The sequence below is a fragment of the Mya arenaria genome, chromosome 16 (genome assembly GCF_026914265.1).
Source record: "Mya arenaria isolate MELC-2E11 chromosome 16, ASM2691426v1".
Classification (NCBI taxonomy): Eukaryota; Metazoa; Mollusca; class Bivalvia; order Myida; family Myidae; genus Mya; species Mya arenaria.
This window is the reverse complement of record NC_069137.1, coordinates 15786418-15801612: the sequence shown is the minus strand read 5'-3', so window position 1 is coordinate 15801612 and position 15195 is coordinate 15786418. Positions and strand designations below refer to the sequence as shown.

Sequence of the window (15195 nt, the reverse complement as noted above, 5' to 3'; positions counted from 1 at the left end):
CAAAGTCCCGGCTATTCCCCTGACCTGGGTGGGGGCATGGTTACAATTGACTGGTGCATAATGCCACCACCGCATTCAACCGGCACTGCAAGAACACCTTGAAGGTAAAAACACGGTCCTTTTCCCCTGCTATCCCCAGTATACTCCGACCTGGGGGGGGGGGGGGGGCGTGGTTACAATTGACTGGTGCATAAGTAGATGTAACATGTATATTTATAATAATATATAATTATAGTACATGTATGTAAAAATATAAACACGCTGTCTTAACATTTAGCAAATAAAAATGATTCAAGAATTCCAAAGATAAATTAAAAAACAAACATTTTTGAACTAATCAACATACAAAACTACTCAAAGATGTATACTTACATACATAGCCCTTTGATACAAATATCCCAGTTCCATGCCGATTGTTGACATTCGTTTTTTGACAGAAAATCTTCTCTTACGCGTATACTTCGCTTATAATCCATGTTTTACTGTAATGACTCAAATTGTTAGGTGTATAGTAATCAACTGTCAGTGTGCACTTTAAGTGTTTACTTATTTTAAACGAATATTCATGATAAAATCATCACCCGAGTTTCCAACTATAGAAATTCCAAAATGTCTTCCCAGAAACATACAGTTGAAACTGAATTTGTGAATAGTAGCGGTGGTTAGTTTTCAGTTTATTGTCACTATTAAGGAAGAAAGTCTGATCCTTAATGTCTTCTATTTTTGAGTCTCTATGTTTGTATGAGCACTTGATCTCTACAAGCCCCTTGCCATGACATGAACATTCCCTGAGTCTATCGGGTGTAGCTGCAAACAATGGGAATGTGCTGTCAACAAAAAAAAACACAATCAGATACATTAAAGTGTTCATGACTTTGCCTCATTTTATCACTATACATTGATCTTGCTGTTTCTTCGTGCTGTCTGCCAAACTTAACGGCATCAAGACGTGAAAGGTCACACTCATGGTACTTCATTATTTTCTTCAGCAAATTTGACTTTGTTGTTGCTTGCTTTAAGGTCAGAACATCATGTGCTGTTGTGGCTGTTATTCGCCCCCTTCTCTGTCGTTGCCACAGAACACTGTCTTGTTGGCCCTTTGTCATCGCCTCGAGATTCATGACCTGTTGGGGTAGTACTTGAAAGTCACGAACAAATCGCTGACATTTGTCTTCTAGGTCTGTAGGGCTCAGTGACTCATGTTTCACCTCATGGAATCTGCTCAGCACCTGAAAAAAGCAAATTCTCCATAAACCTATGTTGTGTTATTTAACGTAAATCATCCTGTAAAATAAGCGTAATAATTTGAAACAATGCTCTGACAGTTAATAATATAAAAGTATAGCATTTAAGATCTGAGTTCTTACTCCATTTCAGATTTATGTGTTATTCTGTAATAGGCTTAATGCACTAAATGCAGACAAAGAAATAAAATACCTACTGGTGGTAAGTCTTCATCTTCTGATGCAGTGTCAGTATCAGAGTCGCCTTTAGTCAGGATACATGCGGAAGGGCAAATGCGCTTTAGACTGCGGAGTGCCTCGGCTGCGTCAAACCCATCATCGTTCTCGACAGAAGTGGAAAGGACTCTTCGACGGCGCTTCTTCCGGAGAGGTTTTGGGTTGTCGAAATTAATCATGTCCAAAGGTTTTGGCTGCACCTGAAAAATGCATACAAAAAATAAGAAATATAAAGACGAAATTGTTTTTTGAAAGATTTTGGATAACATATATAAGCAAACAAATTTAGAGATTATCACAGAGGTAAACATTCTTGTGTGTGACAATTAAAAACATTCTTATTAGCCTATTGTATCACTGTTTACCTTTTTCCTATAAAACTGGTTCCAAGCACAGGAGACACTTGTCCTTGACTTTTCATTGAGGCCATACAATGCTGCAGACATCATCTTGAACAGCAAAGCAGCAATGTGACTACAAGCTTCACCCAATCTGAATTTTTTTTTATAATACTTGAAATAAATTGACAATGCTTTTCAAGCATATTTTTGAAATAGTCGGTACATTTAAGGTACTTCAACCTTCATGATTCCCCATTTATATTGACACCCTGGCATTAACTTGATGCCTGGTTCAATAACTGGTTTAATAATAAAATTTATTCTCATTAATTAATGTTTATTTTTGTCTTACTAAATTGTATAAGCCACCAAGAAAAATATACAATCATAAACTTAAAAAGTACATACCCAGCTTTGCAAGTGCAGTGAGCGCTGATCACATGTCTTCCCTTTTTGTCGATGCAAACCCAAGTCTCATGTGGCTTGTCATTCACTCTTTGTGATGGAGTCACTTTCGTCTTCAGTAAGCAAGCGGTTGACTCTTTGCTTACTTCATGGTACAAAACCTGCTTCACATGTCCACAATGGAAATATTATATCCGTCAAGAGACTTGTAGGCTTTCAGTGATTCAGCTGTGTACAGTCCCGGATAGTTTATCAAGTAATAGTAAATATCAGGATATAGCACACTTGGCCACTTGCTTGCATCGCTGTCCCATCTTTTTACAGCAACGCTGTACGGATCTGGAAGCTGAACTCCACCAACATTTAACTTTTCTATGTATCTATCCGACGCAACTTGGTCTAAATTTGAAATTTGTTTCGGTAACTTCGATACTTCCGTATTGGTTTCCGCCATGTTCTTTGCCAACCAGTGGTCTGCACATGCGCGAGCAGACCGAAATCAAAACAATAACATTCAACGTTAGGTGAACATTTAATTCCAATATCGATTAGATTAAAGAAAAAAAGATTACCAGGGCTTCCATTAAGAATTTTAAACTGGAAGTTTGAACTTCCTGTCCATCAATATTGGAAGTTTTTCACTGAAAGGTGGAAGTTTAAGTCTCTCGAATACAATAAAAAAATTCCACTATATTTCAACTGGTATGTAAAAAAATGCAACTATAACTTGCCAAATTCACAGATTTAGATTATTATAATTCATTTTACGGTACTTCAAGACTGATTAAAATTGTGACCATAAAAGTAATATTGACATCAGGTTTTGATATTTTGAACTTTCAAGCCTTTAACTTTGGAAGTTTTCTTTAAAATTATGGAAGTTTTTGTACTTCCAAGGAATCAATTTTGGAAGTTTTAACCTATTTCTAGGGAGTAATATACTTCCAAACTTTCTTTAACGGAAGCCCTGGATTACCTCATGGTTTATCAATGCCTTAAACATAACAAAACAACATAATTAGTCCCATTCACATAATTACCGGTCTACACATTTTACATTTCCGGCACATGATATTTCAGATATTTCAGGTAACCAATCGGAAAACGTAAACGAATCGGGAACAGCTATTAAACTTATTTGTCGTTCTTCCGAAATAATGTTTTGAAGATCAATTGAAAACTATCTATTCAACCATAAAAAGCATTTTTAACACCCATGCAATCGCCACCCATTTCCATTTTTTATCATTATAAAATAACAGTAAAACCCAACTGTCAGCCAACTTAAAAACCGCTCCTTCTACTAACTAAAATAAATTCCCATTCCATAATAGGCGCGCACTTCAGTGCGGCGCCAATAAAGGGACGCAAACGCCAACGTATTTTTGAAAGATATGCTAGGGTTTGATAGCCAGTGTGGACCTTTAGGGCGTCGTTTTTTATTCTTCGTTGACATTCAAAAACAAAACAAAGGAAATGGCAAAATTTAATTTACTTCAAAAACAGCAAATGTTCATATATGTTGACATCAATAATACAAAGTATTGATTTATTTAAGTACAAAAAAGTCGTTCAACTTGCTAAGTGTTCATGTTAAATGAATTGAATTCAGTTATTCAGGACATGAACAGACAGCTGTCAGTGATTCGTACAGAAAAAATCGGATAGACGTGTTGTAGATTTTCAATATGATCAATTGAAACTGGAATGGGAACATAAAAATGACCAAAAAAATGTTATTCGCCTGTTTCGCCACACAAAATTAAATAATAAAAGTAAATTTAATTTGAGAGTGAGTAAACTCGTCGAAGTCAAGCCAGGGCGAAATGAGAATGCACAACTGGATTGCAGGTAAACTTTTAAAAGCAAACTTCAAACTTTCAAAAAAAGTAAAACAAACATATGTATTAAATGGGTTAATACACGGCGTAGGCGGGCCGTTGAGTGAAAATTGACCCTTGTGATCATAATGTCCATGGACTTCGTCTCGGGCCATTATGCGTCACGGGCCAATTATCACTCAAGGGCCCGGCGACGCCGTGCACATTAACCTAAAATCATTATATGGTGGTCGTCATTTATAATGCGAAGAGTTTAATCATTTGAATGAATGGTATAGATTTTCCTAATTATAATCCAAACTTGCCCTTAAACTTTAACCTAAATTCCTAAGTAAATAAGCTTGTATTAATGATACTATCGAGGTATATAGCCTTGTCAATTGAATTTGAATAAGGGAAAAGAAGATATTAATTAATAAATATCCTAACGGTAACCTGCCCCAAAACTTCATTCAAGTTCCTAAGTCAATCAGGAGCCATAAATTGTATAAAGTACCTTAGGATAATATGTAATAACGACCCTGAACAACTGTGTGAAATAATAAGTTAATTGAATGAAGGGTATTAGACTGATGTGAAAATCACAAGTAACCCGAAAGCTTTAACCGGCCGCCGGCGCCGACACCGATGCCGACACTGACGCCGACGCTTGGGCGTGCAGTATAGCCCTCCTTATTCTTCAAATAGTCGAGCTAAAAATGATTCATTTGAATAAATGTTCAGATATGACATAGTCTACAAAGACTAAAATGGGATCACTCATATGTTAATCTACATAAATACGGTATTATTTATATTTGTCTGACAAGATTAAAACATATATTCAACCTCTATAATGTTCCGGGTGAAATAAAGAGTTAAAACTCCAACTAGAAATACACAAGATGGATATATCAAAAATATTATTTTTTTTACATAAAGTGGCAAATGCCTGAATCTATATGTACATGTAGTTCGCGCAATTTCCAACGAAACGTTTAAAATGCATTTTACAAGAAAAAGTCAATTACATAATACGATTAGAAACGATAAAACATATAAAAGAACCGTAGTTACAGTTTTAATTTCATTTCAAATATTATATATAACAGAAAACACATATTTCAATATACATGTAGATATCACTAGAAGTAAAATTGTTCGGGCTAATTCAAACAGCAGCACATGTTTAGCAATGGTAAAGCATATAACGCTTGGGTCAATTAAACTGCTAAAACATTATATTTTAGTTTGTTAAGACGCATATATATGTAAGTATGAAACGATGAAACATTTACAAGAACCAGAGTTACAGTTAGGAATAAACTTGAATAACAATATTATGAATCACACAAATATAAATCACGATCTCCTGCGCATATGCCCTGGGTTTGACTTAGTAAATGTTGGCATTTCAGAGAGACCTCAGATATGACGTCGTAGTTTACTTAGAAAAAATCATCTTTTACATTGAAATATAATATCTACTGTGTGTATTCTTAATGTTTCCGGAAACAAACTTTCTCTAAGGAAGCAACATCACATAGGTCACACATGTATGAGGCATCTTAAATGTATATGTTTCTGTAAAATACCTTATTAAGAGGAACAAGCATCACAGATTCAAACATGCATGGCTTCCCTTCTGTATGCATTATCGTGTGTAATTTTCATCAGTTGCATAAGTATCAGCAAGACATGTATATCCAAATTTTCTTCGTTCCTGTATGCATTAGCATTTCAGAGACAATTTAGTCCCACATACCTTACATACTTGACATTAAATAATCTGTATCGGATTCGTTCTTACTTGCATGGCTTCTTGTGTGTAATATCATATGTGTTTGTAACTGATTTTTCCGAGAAAAGTCAGCATCACATATCCCACACTTATATGGCTTCTCTGTTGTGTGGGTAACCATGTGTTTTTGTAAATCACCTTTCTGTGTGAAAGCAGCATGACATAACTCACACTTGTATGGCTTTTCGCCCGTGTGTTTTCTAATATGTACCTGTAACCTACCGTTCTGGGAGAAAGCAGCATCGCATAGCACACACCTGTATGGCTTCTCTCCAGTGTGTACTCTTAAATGTGTCTGTAACCCACCTTTCTGTGAGAAAGCAGCATCACAAAACTCACATTTGAATGGCTTCTCTCCAGTGTGTATTCTTAAATGTGACTGTAACCCATTTCTCTGGGTGAAAGCAGCATCACATATCTCACACTTGTATGGCTTTTCCCCTTTGTGTATTCTTATATGTTCAAGTAAAGTACTTCGATGAGAGAAAGCAGTTTCACATATTCCACATTCGTATGGTTTCTCTCCTGTGTGTTTTCTTATATGTGTTTGTAATTCCCCTTTCTGACAGAAAGCAGCATCACATAACTCACACTTGTATGGCTTCTCTCCTGTGTGTTTTCTTAAATGTGACTGTAACCCACTCGTCTGGGTGAAAGCAGCATCACATATTTCACACTTGTATGGCTTCTCTCCTTTATGTATTCGTATATGCTGTAGTAAAGTACTTCGATGAGAGAAAGCAGCTTCACAAAACCCACATTGGTAAGGCTTCTCTCCTGTGTGTTTTCTTATATGTCTTTGTAATTCCCCTTTCTGACAAAAAGCAGCATCACAAAACACACACTTGTATGGCTTTTCTCCTGTGTGGATTCTGATATGTGCTTTTAAATTCCACTTCCGTGCAAAAGTAGCATCACATATCTTGCACTTGTAGGGCTTCTGTTTTGTGTGTGTTACCATATGGGTAAGTAAATTACTTGTTTGTGAAAAAACAGCATCACAAATCTCACACGTGTAAGTCTCCTCTTCTGTATGTCTTATCAGGTGATGCTTTATTTCTGATTTCCGAGACAAATCAACACCACAGTCTTCCCACGTGAATGTTTTTTCTGTTGTGTATGAATCCATGTGTATCTGAAAATATAAGAAAGACATGTAAGTAGTAGACTAAAAATGGTATTGATAACAAATTGAAATGATAATGTGTTGGAAGAGAATGCTTGTATCTTAAGTAGCATGCATACGACAGCGGTTGACACTAACATTTTTGGACACTGTCCACAATTTGGTGTTGCCTTATAGCTTGTTAGTCAGACACCTTAGTTAACATCAAATGTTTATATCAAATCAATTTGTTATTAAACTCTTTTAAACATTAAAGGACATGCCCCGCCTCTTTTTTTCCATTCTAAGGGGAATAGTCAGAATTTTTTTATAAATCCTGATAAACACAAATATATATGGGGACTGGATAGAATCCACAAATTATGGTGGCATATTACTGTCATTTATAAGTAAAATGTATAGTATTAAAGGGCGACCAATCCCAAAACATACGACTGTCATCAAACTCGACCACGATATTATTCCCATACAAATTATGCCCATATTTGGTGATAATTTGAAAGTGGATTCTGAATAATAGAGCGTACAAAACAAATTTTAGGTAAGTTCTAAAATTAAAGGGCGGCAATTTTTTTTAAAAAAACTCCATCAAAATGGCTGGTTATTGGTATTGTCAAAGCTCGTTTATCCACGCATACTAACTAAATTTGGTGATGACTGAACAATAGCTTCAAAAGCTTTTGATAAAGTCCGATTAAAAGTAATTTCTTTAAATCAAGGGCGATAACGCTTGAAAAAAAATTGGTCCGAGACATATTATTTAAGGGAACATTTAATAACTCTCCTGACTGAGAGCATCCATAAAAGCTGTTGAGCAGCGACATTGACCAAGATATTATGCTGATACACATTCTGACCAAATTTGGTAAAGATTGAAAAAAGCTCCTTCAATTAGTGAGCGGACAAAATACTTGCTAAGAAAAATATAATAAATTATGTACACTTTTTAAACCACCTTATAAATATTACTCACAATCCATTGCATGTTTAACAAATGAATATGAATGTCCAACTTTCTCTTTGCTGAAATCTTAATGGATGTTAAATGCTGACAATATGGGGTCATTAGACTTTTTCTATTAATTTTGGGTCATAAGACTTTTTCTGTCAATTTTAGAGAGAAGATTCTAGTCAAATTACCAATAAGGAATGAAATTTCAGAGATACAATTGTTTTAAGATTTAAAGAACAAATTACTTGCGCATAATTATTTTAAAAAAAACATGCTTATTTTATATTTAGTTTTAGAATATAAGTAAAAGCTGATTTTTCACTAAGGAGATATTTCAAATTAAATTTGTTAAAGCTGCACTCTCACAGAAGTACCATTTTCGCAACATTTTTATATTTCGTCTTAGAAAGAGCAAAGTGTGCAGAACAAGAGCTATCACAGAAGGTGATTAATACCCCCGAACGCCACCCTGATATGAGATTGCAGTCAACTATTTAGAAAGACAACCTATAAATGACAACTTTATTTTACGGAATATTGTCATTGTAATTTGCTAAAATAGTGTTATGATTCATGCACACTGAACTCCTTTTCATTGTGCTGTACCACTGTATAAAGTTTTATTACATTCCATCCGGTAGTTTTCAAATAATGCTCCAGACAGGAAAAACATAACAATGGGCAATAACTCTGTAATTGGCTGTAATAGAATTGCGGTTCCTGTACACTGCACTTCTTCTCATTATGATCTATCACTGTATGAAGTTTTATTAAATTCCATCCAACAGTTTTCAAGTTATGCTCCGGACAAGAATAAGTAACAAAGGGCAGTAACTCTGTAATTTTCTGAAATAGAATTGCGGTTCTTGTACACTGCACTTCCTCTCATTATGATCGATCACTGAATGAAGCTTTATTAAATTCCATCCAATAGTTTTTAAGTTATACTCGGGACAAGAAAAAAGTATGAAAGGCCATAACTCTGTAATTAGCTTTAATGGTTTAAATAGTTTTTATGGTTCTTGTGCACTGCACTTCCTCTCATTGTGCTTTACCATTGTATGAAGTTTCAATAAATTCTATCTAGTAGATTGCAAGTTAATGTCTTGAAAAATAATAGACAGCAAAAAACAAATAAAGGGCAATAACTCAGTAATTAGCTAAAGTAGAGTTATGGTTTTTGAACACAGCACTTCCTCTCATTGCGCTGTACCACTGTATGAAGTTCCAATGAATTCCATCCATTACTTTTCAAGTTATACTCCGGACAAAACAGTAACAAAGGACAATAACTTAGTAATAAGCAATAGAGTTATGGTTATTGTACACTGCACTTCATCTCATTATGCTCTACCATTGTATGAAGTTTAATCCAATTCCATCCAGGCAAGGTAAATTGCAAGAAAAAAGTAACAAGGGCAATAACTCGGTAATTGGCTGAAATAAAATTGCGGTCCATGTACACTGTACTTCCTCTTATTATGATCTATCACTGTATGAAGTTTTATTAAATTCCAATTAATAATTTTCAAGTTATGCTCCAGACAAGAAAAAGTAACAAAGGGCAGTAACTCTGTAATTAGCTGAAATAGAATTGCGGTTCCTGTACACTGCACTTCCTCTCATTATGATCTATTACTGTATAAAGCTTTATTAATGTCCATCCAATAGTTTTCAACTTATGCTCGGGATAAGAAAAAAGTATTAAAGGCCATAACTCTGTAATAAGCTAAAATAGAGTTATGGTTCTTTAGCACTGCACTTCCTCTCATTGTACTTTACCATTGTATGAAGTTTCAATAAATTCCATCTAGTAGTTTGCAAGTTTATGTCTGGAAAAAAAATTACAGCAAAAAAATGACAAGAGCTGTCGTAAGACAGCGCGCTCGACTTCGCCACTTTGACTTAGAAGTAAATACAATAACAATGTAATATTAAAACGTTTGGTCTATTTATGTCGAACTGAACTAAAATTATTCAATACATAAGGTGACTTTGATGCTGCCCTCCCACCACCCGAAAAATGACGCAAGTCATTCAAATAACTTGATTTCCCATTATGAAAATGTGGTAAAGAATATATAAATATACCTTTTAAAAAGAAATATAAAAAAAAAATTAAAAAAAAAATCAAGGGCTATATAGTTTTCCCTTGGTAAAAATATGGTAAAGAATGTAAAAATGTCAAAAGAAATTTAAAAAAAAAATATCCAAGGACATAATTTGCATTTAGGGTTAAAATGGAGTTATGTTTCTTGTTGTAAGATGGTCATAAATGATTTTTAATTTTATTAAGTGCATTGAATGAAAGTTATAGAAGTTTTTCTTATTAAAATCCCAACTTGCCCTTAACTTTTACTTGCCTAAAACTTTAACCTATGGTGTTATGTAACCTCATTGGGTGATGGTCCTGAACACTTGCCCTTAACTTTTACTTGCCTAAAACTTTAACCTAAGTCAATCAGGGGCCATAACTTGTATTAAGGATATGGAGTTATGTAACCTTATTGGGTAATGGTCCTGAACACTTGAGTGAAGTATTAAGTCAACTGAATGAAGGGTAAAAAAGTTATTAAATAAATATCCCAACCTGCCCTAAAACTTTAACCTAAGTTCCATAGTCAATCAGGGGCCATAATTTGTATGAAAGATAATATGGAGTTATCTAACCTCATTATGTGATGGCTCTGAACAACTGTGTGAAGTATTAAGTCAATTGAATGAATGGTATTGGAGTTTTAAGTGAAAATCCCAACTTGCCCTAAAACTTTAACCTGCCCTAAAACTTTAACCGAAGTCAATCAGGGGCCATAACGTGTATTAAAAATAATATGGAGTTATGTAACATTATTGTGTGATGGTCCTGAACAACTGTGTGAAGTATTAAGTCAATTGAACAAATGGTATAGAAGTTATTAATAAAACCTACCCTGCCCTTAAACTTTAACCTAAGTTCCATGGTCAATCAGGGGCCATAATTTGTATAAAAGATAATATGGAGTTATCTAACCTCATCATGTGATGGCCCTGAACAACTGTGTGAAGTAATAAGTCAATTGAATGAAGGGTATTGGACTTAAAAGTGAAATTCCCAACTTATTCTAAAACTTTTACCTGCCCTAAAACTTTAACCTAAGTCCATCTGGGGCCATTACTTGTATTAAGGATAATATAGAGTTATGTAACCTTATTGTGTGATGGTCCTGAACAACTGTGTGAAGTATTAAGTCATTTGAACAAAGGGTATAGAAGTTATTAATAAATATCCCAACCTGCCCTAAAACTTTAACCTAAGTTCTATAGTCAATCAGGGGCCATAATCTGTGTAAAGAATAATATGGAGTTATCTAACCTCATCATGTGATGGCCCTGAACAACTGTGTGAAGTATTAAGTCAATTGAATGAAGGGTATTGGACTTATAAGTGAAAATCCCAACTTGCCCTAAAACTTTCACCTGATGCCGGGGAGAGTAGTATAGCCCACCTATATTTCGAATAGTCAAGCTAATAAAGGGAAATAACTCAGTAATAAGCTAAAGTAGAGTTATGGCTCTTGAACACTGCACTTCCTCTCATTATGCTCTACCACTGTATGAAGTTTAATTCAATTCCATCCAGTAGTTTTTAAATTATGCCTTAAAAAATTGCAACGGGCCGACAAACTGACCGACCGACCGACAACAGGGTGACTCCAATTTCCCCCCTTCAAACTATGTTTGTCCGGAGTATAAATATCTGCAGACCAATGATAAAAGATTAAAAACAAAAGATCAGATCACAGATTTTCATATTTCTGTTCGAAAATATATGTTGTATGGCTTAAACCGTTTAAGAAAAATATATCAAACATATATTTTTTAATTTATATTTAAAAATCTGCGATCTAATTTTTGTCAGCAGAAATTGGTTTTCATGGATTTTCACAAAATTTGTTTGTTCCAAGACAAAAACTTCAAGTTGTAAAAACGGTATGTCTGTGAGAGGGCAAATTAAAAGCTGCACTCTCACAAATTGAACATAACATTTTTGACATCTTTGTTAAATTTGTTTGTCTTTAAAAGAGCAACTGTTTGCAGTTCAAAAAACAATTTATCATTATAAGATATTAAAATGCATAAAACATCAATTTTTTAACTTAAATATAAAAATCCGCTTTCTAACAATGGCTTGTTCCAAGACAAAAAAATCAAGAAAAATCTTAAAATGTTCAATCTGTGGGTGTGCAGCTTAAAAGCTGCACTCTCACAGATTTACAATTTTTACAACTTTTTTATTTTTTGTCTTGGAAAGAGCAAATTTTGCATAAATATCTGCAAACCAATAATATAAGACTGCTGACAAAAGATCAGATCGCAGGTTTTCATATTTTCGTTCGTAAATTAATGTTTAATGGCTTAAACGAAATACTTACGTCTTAAGAAAAAATGCATAAAACATTCATTTCTGGACTTGAATATAAAATCTGCAATCTATTTTTTTTGTCAGCAGTCTTATTTAAATGGTTTCCATAGATTTTTTTTTTTTAAAAATGGCTTGTTCCAAGACTAAAAATAAAAATAATTTTAAAATGTTCAATCTGTGAGAGTGCAGCTTTAAGACAAAAACATATAAATGGAATATTTATGCTAATTTTGTCAGCAAGCGTCGATAAATCCACTAATATCTGATTCAGTTAAATTGGTTATACAGTATGTTGAAAATGAAGAAATCTAAAGTTCTGTTAATTATTGTGAATTGAATAATAAAAATAATCAAATTTATTATAAGAAAGTTTTATTGATCTGTAATCATTTAAACTGCTTGTCATTATCTGATTAAATTGACCCAATCTTTGAACCGGGCTATTAGATTTTCATTTTTTGTTAAAATAATGTCACTTTTCATTGATCATTCATAAGATTTCAATGCTGACAATGACATGTATCTTTCATACATGAAAATCATAAAAAGGCCAAAACCTTGACCGTAATCCAACAGAGACTGGCACCATTCCAGAGACCTGACTTCAGCGACTTTTTGTAAATGATGGTCTGGATGATCCACATATTTTTAGATGACCATTTCAAATAACCAAAAAGGTTGGGTATCTATAATGTAATGTCTGTAAATACTCATCCGAATTAGCAGTTGGTCCCACATTGATATTTGATGATTCCCGGAGATAAATGAGTTAAAATGATAGATCTATATCGATATGTTACTACATTTTATTTTATTTCTTCTTGGTTTGCAACAGTCAATATTAGTCTAAAATAATAGATGTGTTATACGGGATTCTTTCAATCCCTAACGTCTAAACGGGTTGGTATAAAAACAGGGGGGTGTTTTAAAAATATTGAAAATGTATAAAATGAAGTATTTTATGGTTGAAATTGATCATAAAGGTTTATATTCATATTTTACCATGTAAGAAAAGTGATTTTGCACGAAACAAGCATTTAATGCATTAATACACATTGTTTTCCTTTCCAATAAAACGAAAGTTGACTGACACAGAGAACAATTTATGCCAAGGGGAACTACTCAATCCACTTGTAATAACTCGACCACCTCCGACAAGCTTCGAGATAGACCTCGTTAATACAATTGTAACAACTTGGCCATGGCTGATTGTTTTAAAATTGTGCCCGGAAGCCTTGCAGGTGCCCTACATGTATATATCGTTATAAATATTTTGACAGAATGAAATAAAGAAAACCCGTCAAACTCATAATTAGTAGTTGGATATTTATTTTTTGTGTATGGAACTAATATAAAATAACATTATCTGGTAATATTTCTTGTTTTTATGATATTTTATAGATGCAATATGCTTTAACCCAGAATCCTGATTGGAATAACTACCTACTTTTGATACTAAACAATTTGCATGTGAAGGATTTGCCATATCAACTATCTAAAAAAATCCATCAACGTACAATTATTTGGACTAAGTCAATATCATCAACAGATCAAAACTAAATATATACTTCTTCTTCAGACCTTTGGTATTAAAAGGCAATGATGTTGATTGTTTTGTGAGATTAAGTTTGTTTATTATAACTAAAGTAAACCTAGGAGGAAAAGTGCGCCCGGTGTAGGGCTCGAACCCACGACCACTGGAACACTAGCACGGGGCTCTTACCAACTGAGCTAACCGGGCAGCTGTTTCTAACCTACACACACTACACTCCTTCCCCCCATTAACCTTTTAGGCTGCCGGAGGCACTCCTGCCGTTTACCGCTGCCACCAGTAAAGTAAACCTAGGAGGAATTGCGCCCGGTGTGGGGTTCGAACCCACGACCGCCGGAACACTAGCACAGGGCTCTTACCAACTGAGCTAACCAGGCGGCTGGTTCTAACCCACACACACTACATAACTCAATGACATGCCTCTGTATATTTATATATAAGTATTTCCGAATACTATTAGTATTATCGACGAAGAGTTTTCGGACAGGCTTAAACTTCGGTAGCTAAAGAACTTTAGCGTACTCATTATATATTACCTTTTTGGATGTGTTCACTAAAGAGAACGCCGTATCCAAACCCTACCAGAATTCGTGACATTTTTATGTCACGCTGTTATTTCACTTGTATGCATTGTACAGACAAAATAGCTGTATCCTTAGGTTAATTAAGTAAAATGTAGTTCACAAACTCATTTTCAAAACCAAAAAACGCTTAAAAGATAGTTGATTTAGCATTTTAATAAATCCTATTACAAGCATTCCTTATCTAGGTCATAGTTGTGTTCAAATTTAATCACGTGACACCAAGATTTTCAGAAAATACCCATGTGACCTAGTGTTTATTATGCTGTTATTTTTTATATTTCGAATAATTAATAAATAACTAATAACAAATTTGGAATAAATAAATTGTTTTTACTTATCAAAAGGTATTTACAGCCTTTATACTGCAATTGGATTTAACTAAATGAACAATGTGAATCCGATGCTATAAATAGAATCCATCGACGTCATCATGGTCATGTGATTGCATTACATCATCACACTCAATTGATTCTGGTTGATTTTACTATGGGGGTTACGCCATAACTTTAATGTGTTGTAAACATCAAAAAAATAAATATCAACATTAAAGTTATGGATGCCAGAACTAAAACTTCGGTGGACAGGCAGGTTGTTTACAATTTTGTGTAGACAAACACAAAATAACCAATCAAACAAACAACACGAATTGCACAAAATATTATACATACCCAAATGTTATCAGCTTAGTGATAAATAACTTCGAATAGCCTTTTAAAATGATGAAATGACACACTCCACCATTGCACGGTAAC

The 15195-nt window shown here is 34.2% G+C and overlaps 2 protein-coding genes across 2 annotated transcripts; both read right to left on the bottom strand.

Moving 5' to 3' along the window:
• Positions 1–189: 189 nt before the first annotated feature.
• On the bottom strand, positions 190–2238 carry LOC128221993 (uncharacterized). Its single transcript, XM_052930722.1, has 3 exons — positions 1826–2238; positions 1442–1660; positions 190–1229 (listed from the first exon to the last, which is right to left on the bottom strand). Exons 1-3 carry the CDS (start codon positions 1907–1909, stop codon positions 831–833), a joined length of 702 nt encoding a protein of 233 aa, XP_052786682.1. The 5' UTR covers positions 1910–2238; the 3' UTR covers positions 190–830.
• A 1366-nt stretch (positions 2239–3604) lies between these two features.
• LOC128221980 (zinc finger protein 239-like) lies at positions 3605–15195 on the bottom strand. Its single transcript, XM_052930709.1, has 2 exons — positions 15112–15195; positions 3605–6962 (listed from the first exon to the last, which is right to left on the bottom strand). Exon 2 carries the CDS (start codon positions 6954–6956, stop codon positions 5793–5795), a length of 1164 nt encoding a protein of 387 aa, XP_052786669.1. The 5' UTR covers positions 6957–6962; positions 15112–15195; the 3' UTR covers positions 3605–5792.